This window comes from Ictidomys tridecemlineatus, chromosome 2, assembly GCF_052094955.1.
Source record: "Ictidomys tridecemlineatus isolate mIctTri1 chromosome 2, mIctTri1.hap1, whole genome shotgun sequence".
Lineage (NCBI taxonomy): Eukaryota > Metazoa > Chordata > Mammalia > Rodentia > Sciuridae > Ictidomys > Ictidomys tridecemlineatus.
Window position 1 is genome coordinate 81393721 of NC_135478.1, and position 24712 is coordinate 81418432.

At 43.0% G+C, this 24712-nt stretch overlaps 1 protein-coding gene and 1 long non-coding RNA gene across 7 annotated transcripts in view; one reads left to right on the top strand and one right to left on the bottom strand.

The window, feature by feature from the left end:
* The window catches only part of Bicdl1 (BICD family like cargo adaptor 1), a 92237-nt gene extending 90635 nt beyond the window's left edge, over nt 1–1602 (bottom strand). For 5 of the 6 annotated variants that reach the window (XR_013434680.1, XM_078039025.1, XM_078039024.1 and 2 more), the window contains exon 1: nt 1110–1601. Coding sequence is in view for 5 of the 6 variants with exons in the window: in XM_078039025.1 (XP_077895151.1) it covers nt 1110–1547 (438 nt within the window). In the remaining variant the exon portion in view is untranslated. Of the gene's footprint in view, nt 1–1109 lie in introns of all 6 variants that reach the window. The other variant, XM_078039022.1, reaches the window with a different exon arrangement.
* Nucleotides 771–16398, top strand: LOC144375193 (uncharacterized). The gene is made up of 3 exons (XR_013434682.1): nt 771–918; nt 12109–12298; nt 12508–16398. It is a non-coding gene; the product is annotated as an uncharacterized LOC144375193 (long non-coding RNA).
* The last annotated feature ends 8314 nt before the right edge of the window (nt 16399–24712 follow it).

The following is a 24712-nucleotide window of genomic DNA, read 5'->3' on the forward strand; positions in this document are numbered from 1 at the left end:
GATTCCACCAACTGTTCAACCAGTAGCAGTGATGTACATGAAACCCAACTAGGGTCAATTTCAGACCTTATTTGGGTCTGTACTTTTTTTTTTTTTCCTCTCTCTGGTAAATAAAGAAAGAACTGGCAGCAATCAGTAACTGAGTAACAATAGCAAATGCAGTCAGAAAAGAAAAAGCTTGCCTCCACTATTGTAGATGACAACCCCTCTCCATTTTTTTTTTTTTTGCAAATGTAATTTTCAGAAATGCTAATATTTGCCAAAGCTAATATTCTGTATTTCATCTAAGGCTCTTTTCTGGTTAAGAATAAGAAAACAAACAAGCATAGCTCTTAAAGACTTTGGTCTAGGAAACTCAAAAACATTACAGATACTTTAAAAGATATTTATTTATAAAAGTTACAAGTAATACAGTTCTCATAGGTTGCACCTGGCATACAACTGCAAGCCTGAGACCTAGACCACAGAAAAGTATGGCTTTTTACAAATAAATATTGAGGCCCAAATTAAATCCACTACCAGCAGTCACATGTTGAACCCCTTGCCTGGTTTCTGCAATGGAACCACATTTCCTAATCCCCAAGAATTTGAAGGCTATATAAAGCTTCTGTATGGGCACTTGTTTCTCATAACTTTGACCTGCCAGGAAGTTAAGACAAGGGCATCTGGAGACCTTAATGCCCAAACTGGAAAGCTTTAGGCTAACACCCCGATTAGAGATTAACTACTTCCCTGAAAACCTGGAGCATATCTTAAATGCTTACCGACTCTCATTTCTCTGTGTGCAGACATCGTCTCAGTGCTGTATAAATTAGTCATACTGTAAGCTCTATTTTAGATACTGTGTACTGTACATATATAGAACGGCAGTGAAGCCATGCACGGACCCATTTGCCGTGAGCGGGCTGGGAAAGTCAGGTTGGTTCAATGAATATCCTGAATTAATAATTAGAAACCCTCTATCCTACCTCCTGTACCAGATTATTTTCTTTGAGGTGGCGTAAGCAATGGAAGGGGAGAGAGTGAGTGGCTCCCCAAACTGCCTAGAACTAGGGGTACCTAGGTACCTGGCCTGCTCCTACTTCCCACCCATTCAGAGAGATCCTCACCTCCAGCTTGTCCGTCAGCTCCTTGTGCATCTGCTCATACTGCCGGCTCATGTCCTGGTTCCTCTCGAGCAGTGCCTTGCCCAGACGAGCCGCCAACACCAGATCCTTCTCCTTCTGCCGTATCACCGACAGCAGCTCAGGGTCCTGGGCAAGCGGCGGCTGTGGTCCGGCCCCCTCGGCCGGAGGCCCGGGCTCGGCCTGAGGATGCTCCCCGGGCTCGGAGGGCCGCTCCCCGGTCGCCAGCAGCGCCAGCTCCTCCTCTAAAGCCAGTTCCAGCTCCCCAGGGCCCCCGGGGAAGGAGACGAGGGCGGCGGCGGTGGCGGCGGCGGGGCTCCGGACTGCGTCCCCGGCCGCGGTGGGCAGCTCCATGCAGCAGGCGCTGTCCGGCTCGGCGGGTGCTGAAGCGCGGCCGGCCAAGCCCAGGCAAAAGGCGGACATGGCCCGCGCGCGCGGAGCCCGCAGCGGTGCGGCCCGGCCGGCGCGCGCCAGGCTGCAGGGGGGAGGGGCCCCGCCGCGCCGCCCCGCGCCCCGCGCCGCGGCACGCGCCCCCCGGGTCCCCGCGAGCCCTGGGCGCGGCGCGCGTCGGCCCGCCCCTCCCCCGCGCCAGCGGCACGCGCCCCCGCCCCCGGGCTCAGCTGCTCGCGCGCGCCGGGGGGGAAAACGAGGATGGGGGGTAAGAACAGGAAGGCCAAGGAAGGGAAGGCCGAGGGGCCGAAGAGGGAGGGGAGGTTGCGAGAGGAACGCCGCCGCCGCCGCCGCCACCGGGTTCTCAGCCGCCCTGTTGCTGCTGCCGCCGCCGGACAGGCGGCGTCTCACGGGGCGGGCTGCGCTCCGCTGTCGCTGCGACGCTCGCTGTCGCTGCTGCTGCCGGCGGCCGTTCTCTGCAGCCGCGCTCCATGTCCCTCGACTCGGCGGCAGCCCCAGCAGCAGCGGCGACGGCGGCGGCTGCTGCTGCAGGGGCCGAGGCGGCGGCTCCACATCGCGCGCCGCGCAGCCCAGGGAGCTCCTTCCTGCCTTCCCGGCTCCTCTAGCTCACCGGGCCGCCAGCACCCCGCCCCGGGCTTCCGGCCGCGCCCCTATCCCCGCCCCTCGCCGGCGCCTGACGCGCGCGGGCACCTGTTCGCCGCGCCCGCGCGGGATTCGCCGGCTCGCGGGTCTCCTCAGCAGCGCCCAGGTGGCGCCGGCCGCCGTAACCCCTGCGCTGCCTCCCGCCCGCGGCCCGCTGCGCGCGCCGCCTGCGGGGGTGAGGGCGCACCACCCCTAACGGTCCCGGCTGCCTTCGGGCACGGCCACGCCCCCGGTCGCGGCCCCACTTTGCGGCGCGGCCCCGCCTTCAGCCTCGCTCCGACCGCGGGCGCGGCCCCGCCCCATACGCTCACCTGGGGTGTGGCCTCGCCCTGGTCCCGCACTCACCTCGGCCGAGCGCGGCCCCGCCCCCCGGCCTCGTTCCCACCCCGGCGCGCCCCCTCCTAGTCCTCGCTCCCACGGCTGGCCTGGAGCGCGTCTCCAGGTTCCACTCTAGTCGCTTAGGTGGTCTGTGGGTCATCGAGACTGGGGACATTCCTCCAAGACAGGTGGCGAAGCCCCGAGAGATTCGCAGTCCCGGAATCTAGGTCTGACCCCCCACGAGAGCTAAGCAGTCAGGAGAGGGAGCCCTAGAGAGCAGTAGGAGGAGGGATGACTTTGGAAACCCGGCATCTTAATGATGATGACTCAGGAATATGAAGGACCAGATGCTTCGGAGAGAAAGGGTTCATGTGGAGACATAACGGAAAAAACTGCTCACAGATGGGAATTCGAAGCAAAGAATCCCCCTAATAATAGCTGCCCCCCTTTTTTGTCACTTCGTGTGTGCCAGTGTCCGTATTCAGTGCTTTTTATGCATTTATGCATTAGGTAATCCTCACAAGGACTTTATCTAAAGTACCGTCGCTTTCCCCAATTTACAGTGGGGGAAACTGAGGCCTAAAATTTGAATCCAGGACGGCTGATTCTAGGGTTCACAGAGATCACTATCCTTTACTTTCTTCACATATGACCGGTCTTCAAGAAGATAGTGGTAATTTATGACCAAGATGGACTGGCTCAATATAGAAGCAAAGCTTTTTGCAAGGATCTAAAGGATTGAAGAGTCCACTGGCTGACTTCCAGTCCGCTCTTGCTTTTACCTCATTGGTGATGCTCTGTGTCGCCTGTTTTCAGAAACAATTCCATCTGAAGCCAGTATTGGTCCTTATTGTTTCTTTTTCCTCTTGGATGACAACACGTTTTTTTAGTTACATCATACGTAGATTTTTGTTGTTGTTGTTCCAGTGAGGTGGAAATTTCAGAATACCAAGAAGCTGAAGTGGGTCAAATGGTTTCTGTGGTTCTTATTTCTTATTAAATGCAGAACCCAAACAATATTTGGGTATCACAATCTATCTTCTGATGGAAAATTAAGAATCCAATAGGTCCTGAGCCCCAGGGCTGGCTTTGGAAAGGAGATAGACTGAACAGAGGGGTTGCCACATCTCTTAGGGCTAAATGTGTGCACAGGCCCTTGCTGTTGAAACATTGGAATGTTCTCATTTTTTTATTATGGTCTCCTCTGAGCAGAAATTGTGGGCCCTGGGGAGATCCAGTTGCTACTTCCTTTTGTCTTGTTTGAATGACACAAGGACTTCAAATTTCTGTCTATCTTAATAAGAAGACAAATGTATGGAAAAGAAACATGGTTTCTTAGTAGGGGTTTCAGTTTTGTTTATTTGTTGATGTTTTTTCCCTTCATGCAGACAGGCAGCCTGCCTTTCCAAATGAGACCTTGGCTTGACTCCCTTTAACTCAGTGGTCCTGATCTATTAGACATGGTATGAAAATGAACTATTAGCATGCTAACTGTAGCTCCTAAATGTTTTCCCAAACAATCTTCTACTGCCTACACTGAATAGGAAACAAGCATTTCTTACTGTAGTTTTGGCCCTAAGCACTATATTCCTGAGAATGGCCAAAGGAGAATCAGTTTGTTTGGACAACTATTTAGAATAATGGTTCTTAAACTTTTTGGCCCTAGAATCACTTTACATTCCCCCAAATTATTGATGACATCAAAAAATTTTACTTTACATAGCTGTAGATATTGATATTTGATTTTTTTTTTAAACCGGGAATTGAACCCAAGGTAGCTTAAACACTAGCTTAAACATTCTCAACCTGTTTTTTATGTTTTATTTTCAGACAGGTCTTTTTAAGGACCTCGCTAAGTTGTTGAAGTTGGTCTGGAACTTGCAGTCCTCCTGCCTCAGCCTCCTAAGTTACTGGAATTGTAGGTGTGCATCACTATGTCCAGCTAAAATATTAATATTTAAAAAATTAAAATAGTAGGCATGGTGGCTTATGCCTATAATTCCAGTGACTTGGGATGCTGAAGTAGGAGGATTGCAAGTTCAAAATCACCCTCAGCAATTTAGCAAGGCCCTACGTAACTTAGCAATACTCTGTCTCAAAAAAAAAAAAAAGGCAGACTGGGGTTATGGCTCAGTGGATAAGTGCCCCTGGATTCCATCCCTGCTACCAACATAAATAAGTTAAAATACAGTGCTGGGAATGTAGCTCAGTTGTAAAGTGCTTGCCTAGCAAGTACAAGGCCCTGGGTTCAATCCCCAATATCACACACCAAAGTTAAAATATGGAAGAATTAAAAATATTGATTTATAATAAGCCTATTACATGTATGAAGATATTTTTTGAATGATAATGGTATATTCCCAAATTTTAAACAAATGAATGAGAAGGTTTGTATTATTTTATTTTTGCAAATAGAGGATGTTCGTAAGTGATACTAGCTTTCTCTTTTCTTTCCATGAGCATGTGGGTATAAAGAACAAACAACGTGTCTACCAGTGCACTTTGGTACTTGTTATAGTTAGGATCTTAAGTGTCCCCCCAGAGATCCATGTGGTAAGGTCTTGGTCCCTAGTGCTGTGCTATTGGGAGGTTGTGGAACCTTTAAGCAGTGGCGCCTAACGGGAGATCTGTAGACCACTGAGAGTGTGACTTTGAAGGGGATTTTGAGACCCTTGCCCCTTCCCCTTTCCTCTCTTTTTCTTCCACCGAGGTGAGCAGTTTTGCTTCTCCATATGTTCCTGCCATGCTGTGCTGCCTGCCCGTAGTAATGGAGCCAACTGATGATGTATGGAAAACTTTAAAACTGGGAAATAAACTCTTTTTTCTTATAAGCTGATTATTTCAAACATTTGTTACAATTACAGAAGTTTGATGGTCTTAATTTATATTAGAGTATCAGTAATGTTACCCACTATTTTTTTTTGGATCATCAGCACAAATGACAACAGTTTAAAAATAATATTTGACAATTGGCATTATTATGAAATTAACTTTATGATTATTAAATTAAAATTACTATCATTACAATTATTATGAAAATAGTTTAAGCGGCCATCCCCACCCTTGAAAAGGCTATTAGAGACCTTATTAGAGGGGGTCAGCGTGCCATATTTTGAGGACGGCTGATTCAAGGCCATTCAAGACCATTGGCCAGCTTTGAGGTAACAGAATAAGCAGGTATCTGCCTACATGGAAATTAGTACAAGACTTAAAACTTTTCAAAACAAAGATATGACAACTCTCTGGCTTCTAAGAAGCTTATTATTTTGTTTATTCTGCTTCATGCTAAAACAAAGTATTATGTTCCAATTTCTTTATATAACATTATCTTATTTAATCCTCACAACAACCCTATAATGCTAGTGTATAACATCAATATGTACTATAGATTCCTACATGAGGACTGTTACAACACCAAGGGCCAAAACATAGATTTTTTTTTCTCTTCTTAGAAATCCTGATATTTACAAATGTGACAACATGCATCCAATTTTCCTAAGTTGTTTATTTTTTATTAACATCTTGGTCTGTAAAAAGCTGGAAAGTGTAAAAGACAAAACATTTCTCAGAAAAATTTGTTTTTGAAAAGTCAAGTGTTGAAGAAATATGAGGAGGTGGCAAAATGTGTGATAAAACAATTCTACGCTTGATATGTTCATTCAACAGTGGGGTATGTGCATACACATGCGCACACATGAGTGCCTTCAGTTTTATTTATTAACTAGTCATAGAAATATGGAAGTCTCAAAAAATTCTGAAATGTTATCCGAAGCTTCTTCCATGTGTTTAGATATGAGTTGACTCAATATTTTGAAAAATGTGGTATATACACACCCCTGTGGTTCTCTAGTTCATCTTTAGAGAAAAAACATTAACTTCAGTGGCTAATGCTCATCAGCATCGGTTTTTATCAGAGGTCCTGCCTGCCTGGTGTGGATGATGCTTTCTTTGCTACCCAGAAAGTAAGTCTAAGCCTCATCTTGCCCTTACCTGATACACGGTGAGTCCCTGACTTCTTTTCCACCAGCTTCTATTCCTTTCCACCATCACCCTGCCCAACTTTTCTCTTCAAGGTAAAAACTCTGCTACAGTTTGGATAAATGGCTTCTCAAGACCCACACATGAAAGGCTTGGTGGTCCTATAGGGAGTTGGTGGAACCTCTAAGAGGTAGGGCTTTGGGGAGGAAGTTGGGTCATCCAGAGTGTTTGTTTGAAGGGGACTTGGAGACCCCAGCCCTTTGCTCTCTGTTTTTCACCTCCTGGCCACCATGAGGTGAGTAGTCTTCTCCTTGTATTCCTATCATAATATACTACCTTGCCACAGGCCCCAAAGCAATGGGGACAATGAACCATGGATTTATACCTCCAAAATAAACCTTTCCTCCCTTTATTGATTATCTCAGGTGTTTTGTCACCATAACAGAAGACTAACAAAAACTTCTCCTAAGGTTTTGCAGAATACCCCAGGTCCAAGCCGCCTTGTTACTCTCTGCCCATCATTTCCTGACGACCATTGTTTCCAGGCCCAAACCTGTTTCCCTCCCTGGTGATTGGACATTTCTACTCTTTCCTCTTAACAATTAAGAGTACAAACTCTTTCTGGACTGGAACCCTAGTTCTCTCACTTAGGAGTTGGTTGTGCCTCAGTTTCTTCATTTATAAAATGATTGCAGTGAGAGTACTTATCTAATAAGGTGGTTCTTAAGACAAAAATATTTCATATACGTAAGTACTTAAAATGGACCCTGGCACATAGTAGGTATAATACAGGTGTTTAGTAAATACATAAATGCATAAAATAACTGAGCACAAATCTCTCCTTCTGATGTCATGATCTTTGCTAATGTTTATGTTCATCTGCTTTTCCCTTATCTACGAGTTTCCTTTCAAAATAAGTTTATGAGATTAAAAAATGAGTCAATTTAAATAAAAATACAGGTGGTATCAGGTATAAAAGGGTTATTATGGTGGTCTGCAAATAACTAAAGTTAGGGTACAATAGAGTATTGAGAGTGAAAATCTGGGGTTTCTGGGTTAGATTTGCCATTAAGTGATTGTGTAGTTTGGAGCACAGCAGTTAATGTGCTTGGGCTTTGATTTCCTCATCTGTATTGTAATAGGTTGAGATGGATCATCATCCCTTCATTCTGTAAGCCAGTGGTTCTTAACTCGGGGATGACTTGTATGTTCGCGCGCACACACACGCACACACACACACACACATATTTACTTACTCCCTGGGGACATTAGGCAATATGTGAAGACATATTGTTGGTTGTCACAACTGGATGGAAGGAAGTGCTACTGCCATTAACTTTTTATTTATTTATTTTGGTACCAGAGATCAAATCCAGAGGTGCTTAACCACTGAGCCACATCCCCAGCTCATTTTTTATATTTTATTTAGAAAAGGGTCTCACTAAGTTGCTTAGGACCTCGCTAAGTTGCTGAGGCTGACTCTAAACTCTCGATCCTCCTTCCTTAGCTTCCCCAGCTGCTGGGATTACAGGCGTGCACCACTGCACCTGGATTGGCATTAACTTGGTAGAGGCCAGGGATGCTGTTAAACACCATACAATTCATGGCTCAGCCTCTCACAACCAGAATTTCGGGCCCCAAATGTCAGTAGTATCAAGGTCAAGAAACTGATTAAAACAGGCTTCTCTGGTGCACACCTGTAATTGCAGCAGCTCAGGAGGGTGAGGCAGGAGGATTGCAAGTTCAAGGACAGCCTCAACAATTTAGTGAAACCATGTGTCAAAATAGAAAGATCTGGGGATATAGATTAGTGGTAAAGTGCCCTTAGGTTCAATCCTCAGTACCAAAAAATAAAAGTAAATAAATAAATAAAAAACAAAGAAACAGGCTTCCACAACTTGACCATAGGGTTTGTTGCCTGAACAAGATATAAATGGGCTTGACTGTCACCCAAAGACCTAAGGGATTGGTCTCCAGGGAGAGACCAATTGAGAGGTAGTGGAACCTTTAAGAGGTGGAGCCTAGCAAGAGGTCTTTAGGTGATTGGAAGTGTGCCCTTGGAGGTTATTGTGGCACCTCAGTCTCCTCCTCATTTTCTTTTGCTTCCTGGCCATGAACTGAACACTTTTACTCCACCTTGCACTCCCATCATGATGTGCCCAAAGCAAGGGAACTATTTGATCATGGACTAGAACCTTCAAAACTGTGAGGAAAAAATAACCCTTTTCTCTTTATAACTTAATTATCTCAGGTATTTCATTATAGTGACAGAAATCGGACTCACCCAGGGCTCTATATGAGAGAGGCCACAATGTCAACAAAAGAGTGCTTTTGGCTGCTTTCAAAGGTTTTCTTAGGGAAAAACCAACTCTTAATAGAACCACTCCACTTTGGTAAATAAGCAACAAAAAACACTTTTGACTGAGCATAATGTCATGAATCTATAGTGTCAGCTACTCTGGAGGCTGAGGTTGGAGGATCCCTTGAGTCCAGGGGCCTGAGGCCAGCCTAGGCACATACTGCGGGCGCGGAGGGGTGGGGTGGGGGGGGTGGGGAGCACCCTGCTTTGGGCTGAAATGCTTCCGATATTGACTAAATTACTCCCTACTCTACCCCTCTCTGTTCTGATGATTTGACTGTTTCCAATACCTGAAGTCATCATAAAATAACTGTTTAACGCTCAGGTTGGCTATTTTTGGTTCTTCCAATACCCACACCTAGAAAGATTTGTGGTTTAATTTTCTGTGTGTTCACATTTTCCTGCTTCTTTTCAACGATCTTGGCCCTAAACACACTGCTCATGTGTTTTGCTACATACATCATTCATCTGAAGCTATTTTAAAACATTTCCTAGTTTTATTTCATTTCAAGAATTTGCCAAACATTTGTTATATCTTGTTCTTTCTGCATCACATTCTGGCTTAATCTCTTGGCAGGCAAGTTATTTATATCTATTGATACTGCTCATACTAACACTGCTTTTTAAGTGAGTTTTCTCCGGTTTTTATCCTCTATTTTTCTTTATCAATTTCAGAGAAAACTGTAGGGATAGTGTATCATTAACTTGCCAGGACAACTAAAAACTTTTACTGGTAGGTAAAATGTCTTTAATCTGTTTTACTTTTTCTTTTCTTTTTTATTTATTTTTCCTTCACTACCAGGGATTGCCACTGAGCTACATCCCCAGCCCTTTTTGTTTTTAATTTTGAGACAGAGCCTTGCCAAATTCCTGAGGCTGGCCTCTAACTTGTGATCCTCCTGCCTCAGCCTCCAGAGTAGCTAGAATTATATGTATGCACCACTGCAACCAGTAGTAATAGTTTTTCATAGTTGGTATTATCATTGCTACTACTTTATTTTTTACTCTTAGTAAAAAGCTTTTGGGGGCTGGGATTGAAGCTCAGCGGTAGAGGGCTCTCCTAGCATGGGCGGGACTTGGGTTCAATCCTCAGCACCACATAAAAATGAAAGGCACTGTGTTGTGTCCATCTACACCTAAAAAAATAATTTTTTTTAAAAAAAAGCCTTTGTGGACTTCTTGATGTCTTTCTGTGATCAGAGGAATTGTACCTTTCTGAAGGGTCGAAGACAAAATTGCCTTTCCTGGGAAACCTAACTATGTTTTGGGGGGTTTGTGTATATATATATGCATAGTACGTGTTCTTGGAAGATGATCGGTCTAATCCACCAGCATATAGTGCTAATTTAATTGTATCTGACAACAATTGGGAGGAAATAAGTTTTTACTGGAGATTAAATATTTTATGACAAATTAATTTAAATTTTAAAGTTCTCAAGTTTTAAGGAAATCCAATGGCTTACATAATTACCAAGGCAGTTGACCACAAAATATTTATTGAGGAACCCATAGGAATTGGTATTGATAGACCCAACCTGATCTTTTATTAAAATTGGGAGCCATCTTGCCACAAAGCCATGAAAAGATAATTTCGGCTTTACTATAAATTACTGCAAATTCTGAACCTGCTTGGAATGCCTACCCGTGCCTTGAACTCACCCATGCCTGGCTCTCTGACCAGATAGCAGCCCTCTCTGAAACTTTAGTGACACCTCATAAATATTGGCCTTCCCTGGCCAGACAACGACCCTCTCTGAGGCTCTAATGGTCCTCATAAATTCTGATGTTGGGGCCAGCAAAAAATGTAAACTACCGTTAGTGTGATGCTTGTCAGAGTTCTGTTATCTGTAACCCCCCTTTGTGTAACTTTCTGGGCTATAAAGCTGGGCTGCAGGAAAGGTGGGGTGGCTGTCTTGTTCCCGCCGTTTTGGGAGGGAAAGGCAGTCTGGCCAGTCGAAATAATAAGCTTGCTTTAATTTGATTTTAATTGGAGTCAGTGGTCTTTTCTTGCATCCTGGTCTAACAGTATGGGTTTGGAATTAGCATTATATGACAACATTATGAATTTTTAGAACATTTTAGAAAACATGATCACTAACCTCAAGGAGGATTCCACCAACGTTTGCGTAAAAGAGTGTGGCCAAACTGGGTATTGGTTAGTCTTCTGGCTTGTTCAGAGCTCTCACTGTAGGAAATAGAATAAAATGGCTGAGAACATGATTTCTAGAGTCAGCCCTGGTTTCAAGACAACACTTCCCCAGTTACTGGCTGAATGACCCTGGGCCTATTTAGTTGACCTCTGTGTCAGTAGGCATTGTATAAATTAAAACAAAACAAAACAAAACTTTGTTCACTATGGAAGTTTAAGGCCTGTAGAATGTGCCTCCATCCAGTAGGAGCTTGGTACATTTTTATAATAAATGAATGATGTGTATGAAGCAGCACATTGCTGACACAACACTCACTCAATAAGATGTTAAAAACAAACCAACCAAACAAACCAACCAAACAACTCCTTGACCTCAGAATGCCAGATGTATTTCACACTAAAATGGCCTATATAGTTTGTATTAACTGTTCATTTATTGAGAACATTTATCACATAGAAACCATTGTGTTGTATATTATGTGGAAGAAACAAAGATTTTACATATATATATATATATATATATATATATATATATGAAATGATCCTTGTCCTCACAAAATTTATAATTTAGTAAAGGCTTGACAACATGAACAGAAATAACTATAATTATTGTCAGTACTGGAATTATATTAATTCCAGTGCCAGATGCAGTGGCATAAAACTGAAAACCTTATTATTACTGTGTACTGGCAGTGCTAAACCTTGTCAGGGGCAGGATACTCCCACCTCTCCATCTGCCCGTCACCTCGCTGTGCCTCTGACTTCATTTGACCATGAAAGTGTGGTCATACCGGGTATTCCCCAGTCTCACCATGACTTGTGCATTGCCACATCATAAGATAGAGAGTTCAACATGGCTTCCTGCCTGTGGGAATAGAAGTACCTCTCCTTTATCAGACCATTGTAAATGCAGGTAAAATGACCATTTCTCCTGGCTTTTCTGACCCCCTCATCTGCAGCAGATCACAGTTGGCTCCTTTTCCTAATATCCCACTCCACCCACTCATTCCCAGTCTAATAAAGAAAGGGATTTGAGAGAGAAGCCTTCCTTCCTTCCTGATGGGTTTAGAAAGTAATTGCATAGGAGAAAGCTGTGCGCATGTTTTATTATACATTTATATTTACAGAAATCAAGAATTCGAAAAGTCTTATATTCCAGAAGACATATGAAATCACCCAATTAAAAAAAGACATGGCAAAGACTCAAAAACTGGTTATATAATCTAATTTAATTGAAGAAAAACCAAGAAATACATCAAAGGTTTAAATCTGCATTTCCCTGGGGTCTCATTCAACTCCGTGATTCAGCCTTTTAAAGTAAGTGGGTCAGAAAACTGCTAATCCTGTAATGATTTTATTCAACTGTACGCAGCTGGTAGATTTATTTCTTGCAGATCTAAAAAAAAAAAAAAAAGTATGTTAAAATTGTCAATGTTGGTGTCAACTCCAGATCACAGTGTTTTGTTTATGCATTGTGAGTACTATATTTATTTTCTCAATTGACATTCTGTCCTTTTAATTGGCAGGTGGTGACAATACTGTTTGGGGCTCTATTTTGAAATGTGTTCACACTGAACAATTCTGTGGCTCAGCTGATACAGTGACACGAGAGAATAGGACGCCTCAGACTGAAATTCAACTGGGGAAAAAAAAAAACAAAACCCTTGCAGGACAACAAGAGGACAAACACAGGGAGGCGATAGATTGATTTTGTGGAAGCAGCTCAAGTTTAAAATCATGAGCTACCCGTCAGCATGGAAAAGCTACTTCTTTTCAGTTGCAGTAAAATGCATGTAACATAAAGTTTGCCATCTTGACCTTATGAAGCATCTGGTTCAGTGGCGTGGACTGATTTCCCATCATTGTGCCCCCCTGTCACTACCATCCATCCGCAGAACTCTCTTCGTCCTACAAAAAGTGAATCTCTATGCCCATTAGGCGACAGTCCCCCTTCCTTTCCTCCCCTTACCCTCTGGCAACCATCACTGGATTTTGACTGCTCTAGGGACCTCAAATAAGTGGCATCAAATGCTATTTGTCCTTTCATGACTGGCTTATTTCACTTCACATGATGTCCTCAAGCTTCACCCATATTGCAGCATATATGAGAATTTCCTTGATTTTTAGGGCTGAAAGATATTTCATTGTCTACCACATTCTGTTTACGCAGCCACCCATCAGTGGACGCTTGGGTTGCTTCCACCTTTGGGCTGTTGTGAATGATGCAGTTATGAACGCGAGTGTACAAACATCTCTTTGTTTGAGTCTCTACTTCCAATTCTTTTGGGTACATACCCAGAAGGGGAATTGCTGGATCATATGGTAATTCTATTTTTGAGCATGTTGAGGAAGCGTTTTCCTTAAAAACTGCCATATTTTTTTCCCCATAGTGGCAGAAGAACTATTTTTAAGTCGTCTGACATTGGGATGTACCCACTTGTACCTTCGCTCTCATTCTTTCAATAAACATTACTGAGCCCTGACCTTGTAGAATGATCATGTTGGGCTCTGTGAAGCTTATAAATAAGTCAAATTTAGAGGGACCAAATGAAGAGATAAATATAAATATATACGAATAGAGAGAGTCACTCCTAAATTGGAGCAAGGCTTGAGTCCAGGGGTTCAACAGCATCAATTTTTTGATGCTGGGGATTGAACATAGGGCCTTTTGCATAAGATATTTATGTATCAGAAGGGGAGATGGATTATTTGGAAGCAGAGGAAAAGAAGCATACAGAGATAAATATTGGAAGTCTTGTTTAAATATGGCTCAGCAATGAACTTCTGGTGTACTGACTCATTGGTGGCTAGCCCCAGAGTGTATAAAAAAAAAAATCAAGCTGAGTGTCACTGGGGCTTCAACAAATAAGCATTCTACCTCTGAGCTATATCTTAAGTCATTTTTATTTTATTTTGAGACAGGGTCTACCTAAATTGCAGATGCTGTCCTTGAACTTGTGATCCTCCTGCCTCATCCTCCTGAGTCACTGGAATTACAGGTGTGGTACCTGTAATAGGATGTCATCTAACCCTCCTTATTCTAATTATATGGTCTTTAAGCTGTGTTCTGATTGCAGTTTGGCTTCTCGGCCAACAAAGGGAGAATGCTTTTGGTCCTGCCAACATTAACATTTTAGTCTTCAAGAGCTTAAATTTCTTATCATAAATTAATAATTTGGATCCTAGTTTTAAGCATTGGACTTAGTCCTAATTAATGTGAGTCCAATTTTAAAACATGAATTCTCTCTTGATGTGCTGGCAAAAGCAGATTTCTCAGACCTTCAGAACACAGACTAGGGCCAGGCATATAATATACACTCTGTCAGTGCTGAATCTTGTTATCCACTGGAAATTCTGCAAGGTAGTACTATCTCATGAGATCTCTTGTAGACAAAATCTGAGCTCATAAGGCACACAAGCTTCTTGTCTACTGAAATCTCTACAACTCATTCTCAAAGTGCAAACAATGTTAAGAGGATTTTTCTTGGTTGTCTTTTAAATTCTTTTGGTGTCCCTTCCTCTGCTTCCAAGCAACCAAATATCCCCAGAATTTTCTATGATGGTGAGACAGAGCCAGTCCCCAGGTAGTACCCCAAGCTCTGACCTTCCCATGACCCAGCATTTATCATAACCAATTTGAGAGATTCATTGATGCCAATGCTTTCATGACTGATAATTACTATACATTATTACTCTAGATTACTACAGATTTTGGGGGGGCAGGGATTGAACCTGGGGACACTTTACCATTGAGCTATACTCACAGTCCCTTAATTTTTTTTTTTTAAATTTAGAGACAAGATCTTGCTAGGTTGCTTAGGACCTTGGTGAGTTGCTGAGGCTGGCTTCAAACTTGGGATCCTCCTTCCTCAGCCTCCCAAATCACTGGATTTATAGGTGTGCTCCACCACACCTGGTTACATACATGTTTTACTCTTGCTGGAAATTTACGGTATTCCTCCAAAGAAATGCTCTCAAATTGTAGCATTTAATTGACTGGGAGAGGCCAATAAGGGCAAAATTTTTTGATCATATGAGACCCTTTTGCCTTTCTTGGTCTATTGTTTTTTCTTTGCCTCTTTAAGAACTCTGGGCTCATGACAGAAAGACAGCTCTGTTTTTTTTTTCTCTCTCTCTCTTTCTCTCTGAGATAGATCTCCCACAGCTGGCCTCAAACTCCTAGGCTCAAACAATTCTGCTTCAGCCTTCCAGGTAGCTGAGAACTGAGGTTCACGCCACTACACTCATCTAAGCTACTGCTCTTATGTGACCTCAAGGGGTTTTATGAAATCTGCAAGGCTTTGGGTAAGACTAGGGAAAATACAGGGCTAAATTGGGGGTGTGGATGTGGGAGAGCCACTGAATAGTAAGAATAAGGTACTTCAGGGCCAGGGAAGAAGAACAACATGAAACAGAGCTGATCAGAACCTAGGACAGATACTGTTTCTTCTGTAGCACAAGTAGGCTTGGCCCAGGGGAACCCAAGCAAGAGCTGGACTAGACACCATTCACTTTGCTACTTTCTAATTACATGTTAATATACAACGGACAGAGTTTGCCAATAAATTGACAGAACTGGAGATTATCATGCTAAGTGAAATAAGCCAGTCCCAAAAAGTCAAAGATCAATTGTTTTCTCTGATGTGCAGAAGCTAATCCAAAATGGAATGGGGGAATGAAAGAGACATAAAGGGAATAAAGGGAGGGGAAGAGGGAATTTCATCAAAATAGGGGAAAGAAGCCCGAGTGCGGTAGTACATATCTGTAATCCCAGTGGCTAGAGAGGCTGAGGCAGGACGATCTCGAGTTCAAAGCCAGCCTCAGCAATAGCGAGGCCCTGAGCAACTCAGTGAATCCCTGTCTCTAAATAAAATACAAAATAGGGCTGGGGATGTGGCTCAGTGGTCGAGTGCCCCTGAGTTCAATCCCTGGTACCAGAAAAAAAAATAGAGGAAAGATCAATAAAATAGATAAAGGGGATTGAGGAGGAGGACGAAGGAATGGGAAAAGGGAAGAATAGATTGAATGTGACCAAACTTTTGTATATGTATGCATGGGTGTGGCACCGTGGGTCCCTCTTGACACTAATTAAAAAAGAAAAAAAGTAATGTAAATGGATTGAAGAGGGATCTGTGGAGTGAAAGTAGGGGAGCATGGGTGGATGGGGTTCTGGGGACTGAATTGGCCTGGTTGTGTTCTGTTGGGGTCTGCGATGAAGTCAAGATGGCACCTGGCAGTTTGCTAGGAGGAGTGGTTTGTGAGGCAACGCTACTGAGCCATTAAGATGGTGGGGATTCCTTATTGGCTGATTGCTGTATCTGGATGATGCTAACTGAGTCAAACTGTGTGTAATCAGTTAGGTATATATATATATCTTTGCTGTTCCGAAATAAAGCAGTTCCCGCTTCAACCTTCAAGTTGCTTGTCACCTCTGGGTTATTTTGCCCAGCTGGACTGCGGCAGTGTTCCATGCTTTTGTGGTTATGTGAGGGTATATCTGGTATTATATATAACTGAAAAGAATAAATTACAAAACTAGCTCATGGGGCTGGGGGTGTAGCTCACTGCAGAGTGCTTGTCCAGCATGCATAAGACCCGGGTACTGCCAAACCAAACAAAACATCCTAATTGATGGTTCAGAGAATCTGAAGATATGATTAAAATGGCATAGCACACTAGAATATGGCTTAAGTAAGATGGTTTAGGTGTGGTCCTGGCAAATGTCTAAGTAAGAATGAATGATACACAAACAAACTTATCGTTTATAATTTGACCATAAAAACAAAGCTTCATCTTTGTCAAGCTAGGCTCATCTGCTGTATTGGCCATTTACGTCAACCGGTAATAGCAATATTCTCAGAAAGTTCTTGTGCTTAATTTAACACTTAGGTTATGATGCTAACTGGGCTTCTTGAAGATGTCTAAAAACAGATCCAGATGGTCTGTTTCAGCTATGGGAAATTTTGAAAGCAAAAAAAAAAAAAAAATGAAGGATACAATTTTATACCAAATACAGCTGCAACTTTCAGGGTACAAATTACTTTTCTTTTCATCCAAGTGGAATTTAAGACTAAGATTGACTCTCCAGGACTCAAGCTGAGTTGTGGATGCTCATTAAATTCTTGTGTAATAGATGTTCCAAATTTAGTCTGACCACAAACTGTGACTCTAAGAAACAAAGTCTTGACCATTTCCTAGAGGTAGGGAAGTTTTTCTATGTTGAAGCTACTTGGAAAAAGAGTGAAAAATGTATTACAAATCCAGGCCACCAACCTCACTGACCTTCCATTCATTTTTCCCTTGAAACTCTGGGTGATGGGGACCCTATCCTGTTTGGATGGAAGCCAAAGGAGAAAGGGCAGAAAATTTAAATGAGGAAATCAAGTAGGGTATCAGATTAGTATCAGGTTTCTCAGTAAGCTAGCAAGCTCCTATAGAATCAGAAACTCAGAAACCTCTATTTTTCAACTTGCCTTTTTCCTTGTCTTGCTTTTGGTATTTCCTTTGTTTATTAGTGAATCTCCTTTTGAAAATTACAGATGATCGCATCTTTGTTAAGGGGAATAGGGATAGTGGGTTTTAAGCTTATCTGTGTTTAGGTTAGTGCTTAAAAGGAAAGATGTTTGTGGAGAAAAATGAAAGATACACTAGGTTGTTGTTGTTGTTGTTGTTGTTCTTCTTCTTCTTCTTCTTCCTCTTCCTCTTCTTCTTTCATTGCTTTTTTAAAAAACACATTTTTTTTAAAAAAAAATTTTAGTTGTAGATGGACACAATAGCTTTATTTTGTTTATTTATTTTTATGTGGTGCTGAGGATCAAACCCAGGGCCTCACATGTGGGAGGCAAGTGCTCTACCACTGAGCCACCACCCCAGCCCTTTCAATACTTTCTGCCAATTTTTTTTTTTCTTGTTGAAATGAACGTCAGGCAAAGAGTCACGGCAGGACATTGAGAACCCCATGCAACATCACATACAACTGCTCTCACAAAGATGGCTAGCCCAAGAGGATAAAGTTAGCGACTTTGTTATCCTAGGCTCACTAAAAATTGAACTGTAACTATGTAACCATTAACTTGACAGATCTTTTCAGACCTGGTTCTTAGCAGCTTCCAGCATGGTCATCTGATATTATTTCAAATGCTGATGAAAAAAAATGAGTCTTCCTAGAATGAAACCCTGCCTGTTATTTATAGCTTAGCTTCTTCCCACCCCCCCACCCCCCAACACGGTGGAGTCTTGCTTATTTTAGGAAACGTGCATACGATTTTGCCATTAATGTATTCAGTATCAATTATCCCCTTGCACACAGCTCTGTGTGGGTGAATTTCAGAGGTGAGAATTCCCTTAAGAAAACGGATTCTCAGTTTTAAGTTGACTTTGATCAGTTTCCCATTGCAGCTGGTTACCTGCAGTGAAGGAAAGCTCAAAAGATCTGATGCCAATTTTAACTTTTGGTTTGAGTCATGCTGATTAGGTTTAGCCTTAAAAAAAAAAAAAGTGGCAAGAAATAAACCCTGAAGTCTCTGTGTTCATCCTAATTTATAGGTCCTAGACAAGAAGCCTGAGCTGATTTTAAAAATTCATAAAGAATGCACATTTCATTTCTGTGGTTTGAAATCTCAGGTATTGCTCAGTGTAATTCTATAACCAGGCCAACAAAATGATGTATTATTAAGATTCTTGGCAAAATTTTCTTCAGCTATTCAACCCCCTTCCTCCCTGCCCTATCACCATCTCCCTGTCCCTTACCAGCTCCTGCTGTTCCCTCATCCACAAAATACCCTCATCAATTTCAGTGTCATGTAAAGAGCTGGTCCCCCGCCTGCCTCTCAGCCTTATTTTCTTTCATTTTAGAGGCTATTTCCCCATGTCCTATTTGTGATTAACTAACCTTGGGGGCTGGGATAACAAAAGGTGAAGCAGGTTCAAGCAGGATGTGGGGAATTTCCTTTACAGATTTTTTTCCCCCACCCCCTTTGGTGGAAAAAACAGAAACTACTAGATGGCCTACATTGGCTCAAAATTAATCATGAACCACATTTAATATCCATCAACCTGACCCAGTCAGAGTGTTCTGAATTAACAGACTTGCCTCCCTAAGGAGATGGTAGGTAGCTCACGCTCACCTCTCTCTGGGTCTAGACGGAATTAAGCCGATCAGACACGATTCTACTACGGACAAAACATTCCAGATCTGGGTGTATATCCCAGAGAATTGAAAGCAGCGTTGCTATGATTTGAAGGTGGTTTGCCTCCAAAGGTTCAGATGCTAGAAGCTTGGTCCTCAGCGTCATGATGTTGAGAGGTAGAATCTTTCAGAGGCGGGGCCTAGAGGGAGGGTATTAGATTCCTTCCTTCCTTCCTTCCTCTCCTCCTCCTCTTCCTCCTCCTCCTCCTCCTCCTCCTTCTTCTTTTTGGTTGGTTAACATCAGATGCTTTATTTATTTGTTTTGGTAAGAGTTAAAGCAGAAAGTACTTCTTTACCATGCTGACTCTTGAAGACTGGAATCTCCTTCTTTTATAATTGAAAACTCATCTACCTGCTTCCTTAAAGTTTCAGGTTGATTATTAACACCAGTGACTCCATTTTGGTTTGGTCTGTTCTTTTGGTGCCTAGTGAAGGAGCCCAGTAAAAACAATGGCCTCCATATTTGTTCTCTGAGAGGTTGCTGTGGTGAATTTCTGGAATGTCTGTGCGCCTCTCTTCCCTCTTCTTTAGTTTCCTCCCCTGTTTCCTACTTATTTTCTTCTCCTTTCCCTTATTCTTGTGTGTTGTCCTGCTGTACATTTCTAAATTGGGCTCTCTAAATCCCACGTGCCTGACTGATGAGCTGATTCTGATGGCCCAAGATTACCTGAAACTCCAGCAAACAAGAGCACAAATGTTCTAGTGTTAGAGATGGGAAACACCCCCGAGAGGAGAACACTCGAATATCTGCCACCCTGCACAGAAGGGTTGGAGCTAGGGAGGGATGAACATTTTCTTAGGGGAGTACATTCTCACCTTTTTTAGGACTTCCTGCCAGTCGTTACCAAAAGAGCAAGACTGGCCCTTCTTTCTTGTCTAGCTGTGTGATTCCTTGTGCACACAGCTATTTCTAGTTCTACTTCTCTGCTGCATTGTGATGCAGCCAAGCGGCCTTCGCAGGATACCAGCACCATGCTATTTGGATCTTCCAGCCACCAGAGTTATGAGCTAAATAAACCTCTTTTCTTTATAAAACATTCAGCCTTAGGTATTTTGTTATTGCAACACAAAATGGACTGGAGTCTTGCTCTATCCTGCAGAGTGTCCCTGAACTCCTGAGCTCTAGTGATCCTCCTGCCTCAGCCTCCCAAGTACCTGTGCACCACTGCACCTGGCTAGACCTGTATGTGTGTTTGTAGATCCTACTGGAGCATATGTTTGCTTACCTTTTCCAGCTTCTAGAAACGGCTCACACTCCTTGACCAGTGGCCCTGTTCTCCATCTGAAAATGCAACTGTGAAGCATCACTCTGACCCTTCTTCTGCCAGTTCATGTGTCTCTCTGATTTTAGGGACTCAAGTGATTAGATTGAATCCATCTCGAATATCCAGAATCCTCTCTCGTTCTCCAAGTCCTTAACCTTCATCATATGTGCAAAACCCATTCTGCCATGGAAGGAAACGTATCGACAGATTCTAGGGATTAGGATGTGGAAACCTCTTGGGAGCCCATTATTTGATCTGCTACAGATGATGACTTTTTTCTTTAACCCTCTTGCTTCAGCCTTCCTGGTGTTGGTGACCTGCAATCTCCGTGAGAGACAGGATTTACAACTGAATGTACTTGTTCCTTGCCTCTCTTGAGGAAGAACGAGGGCAATTTTGTCCTCACAGATAGAATGATGGTCCCCAATGGAAGGACATGAGAGGACATGAATAGTGTAGGAGGATCGCATTGCACACAAACCTTACAAAGCTGCCCAGCTCCCCCCAACTGCCTTCTTCTTTCTTCTTCCCTGGTGGGAAGCCTACCCACACTGAGCTGCTTCTCTCCTTGTGGACTTGATACCAGGCCATGCCATGCCATGCCAGAGGGATTCTCTATCAGGGTATTTTTAAGGTGGTAGTTACACAGCTGGGGAGTGTGGGGTAGTTCCTTTCCCAAGGCATAAATCTTGATTATTGAGAAGAGAGAGATGGGAGAAAGCTGAGAAGATATAGTTCCTTTCCTCTCTTGCATTTATTGGTTTCTCCTTGTGGCCTCTCTGGAAAAGACCATGCCAAGCAAGCAACCCTGCTGAGCTAGCTGTGGGTGGATGGATGGGATCAGTCACCAGTGTGGAAACGAATCACACATTTGCTTTCTCTTGAACTCCTCTCTCTCTTTTGTTCCTCCTCCTCCTCACTTTCATAGGTTTTCACAGCTCTCTTTTCTAACCAGGATAAGAAAGTAGGGCCCAGGAAAATAATTTTTTTTATTACAATAAAGGCAAGGTCCATAGCATCTTGTCTCTAGATGCTTGTGAAGAAGGTGATGAGGTTGTAGACACTACTAAAGAGGAAAGTCCTAAAGACAGCCACTGACTTAACCATTCTGTTGGGGCTCTAGAATAGGAGATGAAAGAGGTAAATTGGCTCAGACATACACAGTAGTGAACACAGAGAAGGACAGGACAGGAATTCAGAACTTGGAGTGTGTGTGTGTGTGTGTGTGTGTGTGTGTGTGTGTGTGTGTGAATTCTAGGAAGACGTCTCTCTTATAAGCACAACCCTGTTTTCTTTCATCTATCCAGCCATTTATCTATCCATCGACACATCCCTCTTTCCATCCATCCTTCCCTCCCTCTCTAGGGCACAGTGGAGACACAGACAATGGTCCTGGTCTCCACGGAGCTCACTGTTTATCAGGGAAGACAGAAAAGACTCATCTACAGGAGAAATGTAGGATTGAAGTGGAGAATTTGGTTTAGGAGATTCTGGTGCCAAGAAACAGATTGTCTTCTATTACTGTAAGGATATTAATGGAAATAAGAAGGCAGGAATCTCAAAAGGCTGCCAGGCCTCCTGGGAATCCAGGTAAGAATGTACAGCTCAGCTTCCCTTGGCCTATCCAATCGGAATCCTGCTGGGTTTCCAAATGACTGCAAAATAGGCAGGAACCAGAGTCAGCATAGCAATGCCAGCACTTATTTTGTGGATAAGCTACACTAACAACCAGTCTGCACCTCAGAAAGGGGGTTTAGGCGAGTTAGACACGTCTTTTGTTGTTGTTGTTGTTTTCTAGTCCATAGATAAGGACTGGTTTAAGAGATCAGGCAGTTTTACTCCATGGAGCTGAGTAAGGACCCAGGTTCCTTCACCGTTGTGGCTCCGCCCTTCCTCCCGCAGGTGCTGCTGTCTTCTGGATAGCCCAGAAACAGCCACGGAGCCCAAAGAAGGGGGAAAAGAGAGGAATTGGGTAGGCAAGCTGCAGGCAGGACTGCTTCACTTCTGCTCATATTTTACAGGCCAGAACCCAGTCATGTGTCCACTCCTCACACTAAGGAGGAAGAGAGCTGTGGTTTCTAGCTAGCTGGCTAAGACTCCTGGGGTGGGAGGGACTATTCATGGGACAAAGAAAGGTAGACTAGATAGTGGGTATAGCTGCCAGACTTATCAAACAATATCACAGTGTTGTAGGAGATAGATGAGGCAAGGCACCAAAGAGAGCAGGAAACAGTTTTATTTGGCTGCAGCCAGGTTCAGAGGGCACAGCTTTTGCTGTAATCCATCAATCCCCTGAACCCCGAGTTCAGGGAGTTTCAGAATTTTATACCCAGCATGTAAAGGGAGGGGCTCAGAAGTTCAAAGTCTGCAGAAGTTCACATAAAAGCAGCTTTTTCTTTCACTGTTCTGGGCACGTTAACCCTTCAGGGACAACACCTGAGAAGGGGAGAGCTTCTTCTCCCCTTTCTTTCCTCCCCTGACAACTGTTACCATGGAGCCCGAATGGTAACTTATCTTAGAAATGTAGACATCTCTGTGAAGCCCAGCTCAAGGCCAGAGTCCTTGTTAAAGGATTTATCTTCTTATTATCACATTTTGCATTTGTAAACACACTTCTACAAACTACTATACTAGATAAATGTTTGTGAAAAACTAGTAAAGGGGTGTTCAGCACCTGGAGTGCTGATTTCTTCCAGGCCAATGGCCAGATAAAATAGAGCAACAGGAAAATACAAAGTTTACCTACATTGAACTCTTTTTTGTAGAGACTCTTTTGCTGGTAGTCCTAAAATCAATTATGGTGAGAATTTCTGGAGAAGCTTAGTTAAGATTTTCTGTGGAGGAGGGGGTGCCACTACAACAGGACATCCAGCTACCTTTGAATTTCAGATAAACTAAAATCATTTTTTTTTAGCATATGTGCCATTTGGACACATTTGTTGTAAAATTATCCCTTGTTTATCTGAAATTCAAAGTTAACTGGGTACCTTGGAATAATTTTTCAGATTCATGATGTTCATGGCAGTGTCTTCATGCTACTGAATTTCCATAATTTACTCGGATATTTTCCTTTTCTAAATTAAAAAAAAAATTAGTGCAGTATGATTATCCATTGTAGAGGGCTTTATTGTTACCTATTCATACAGGCACATAATCCAATTGGTTCATTTTTATTCCTCGGTACCTTGCCTCTCCCTCCCTCCCTTTCTAAATGTTGGTGTCCAACTTTTCCCTTGCTTCCATAAAATATCTCTTGTATCCTTTCATTAACTTCCTCCTTGCCCACCCCCACCCCCTTTTTCATCTTATGCTATCTACCGGACATTTCTGTTACTTGCAAGGAAAAATTTCAAATCACAACATTACATAAGCCAAGTTTCACCTTGAAAGAGGCCCAAGTGACAGCAAGTCTTTGGAGAATATTTGTCACATCTTCTGAGGCATCTTTAAAAGCCATCACTTGTCAGCAACAGGATGGAATGGGCTACCATGGTTTGTATTTTATTGTGAGGTGGTTTTGAAAGACGGACCAGGGTCTGTGCTACAAATAAATAAGAAAACTATAGATTTATTCTGATAACTATCACCTCAATATTAAAAAGGGAGAAATTCACTATTGGGCTGGTCAAGAAAAATCTGACCAATGCAAATTTTATTTTCTTCTTTTCTCCCCAAAAGGATAAAGGAGAGAAGAACAAACAAATAAACAAATAAAAGCAATGGGTAACAAGAGAGAGGAAAAACAGACCAGGCATTCTACAAATGGAATAATCATATTGAGATGTAGAAGCATTAAGAATGAGAAAACACTAAAGAAATATCTCGAAAGTGTTCTGATAGCCAAGAAGCAGTCATCATTGAATGAAATCAGCCTCAGCAGAGAGGTTTAAAAAAAATTAATAGGAGAGGTTTTGATAAAGATTTAGAGACACACTCTTGATACCTGAGAAGTGTGGTTTGTGCAAAGAGAAAATAAGCGTGGTTGTGGATCTTTATCTCTGGGGAGTTGAAAGAAAAAGGCAAATTGTTCTTTTTCCTCTGGTATGGACCAAGTGAGCTCATCAGATCCTTCTGAGTCCTGTGAACCATCCTTGAGGTGTCTTAAGGTTTTGCACCCCTAATCATTCTCACTGCTCTTTTAATATGTGTTACATTGAGCTCAGGGCCTGCTCTTCACGAGCTTCTTCCTCCTGTGCCACCCTCCAGCTCCCTGGAGATGAGGACCGCTGCAAACCATGATAAGTCAGACTTGGAAGCACAGACCACAAGCTTCTGGAT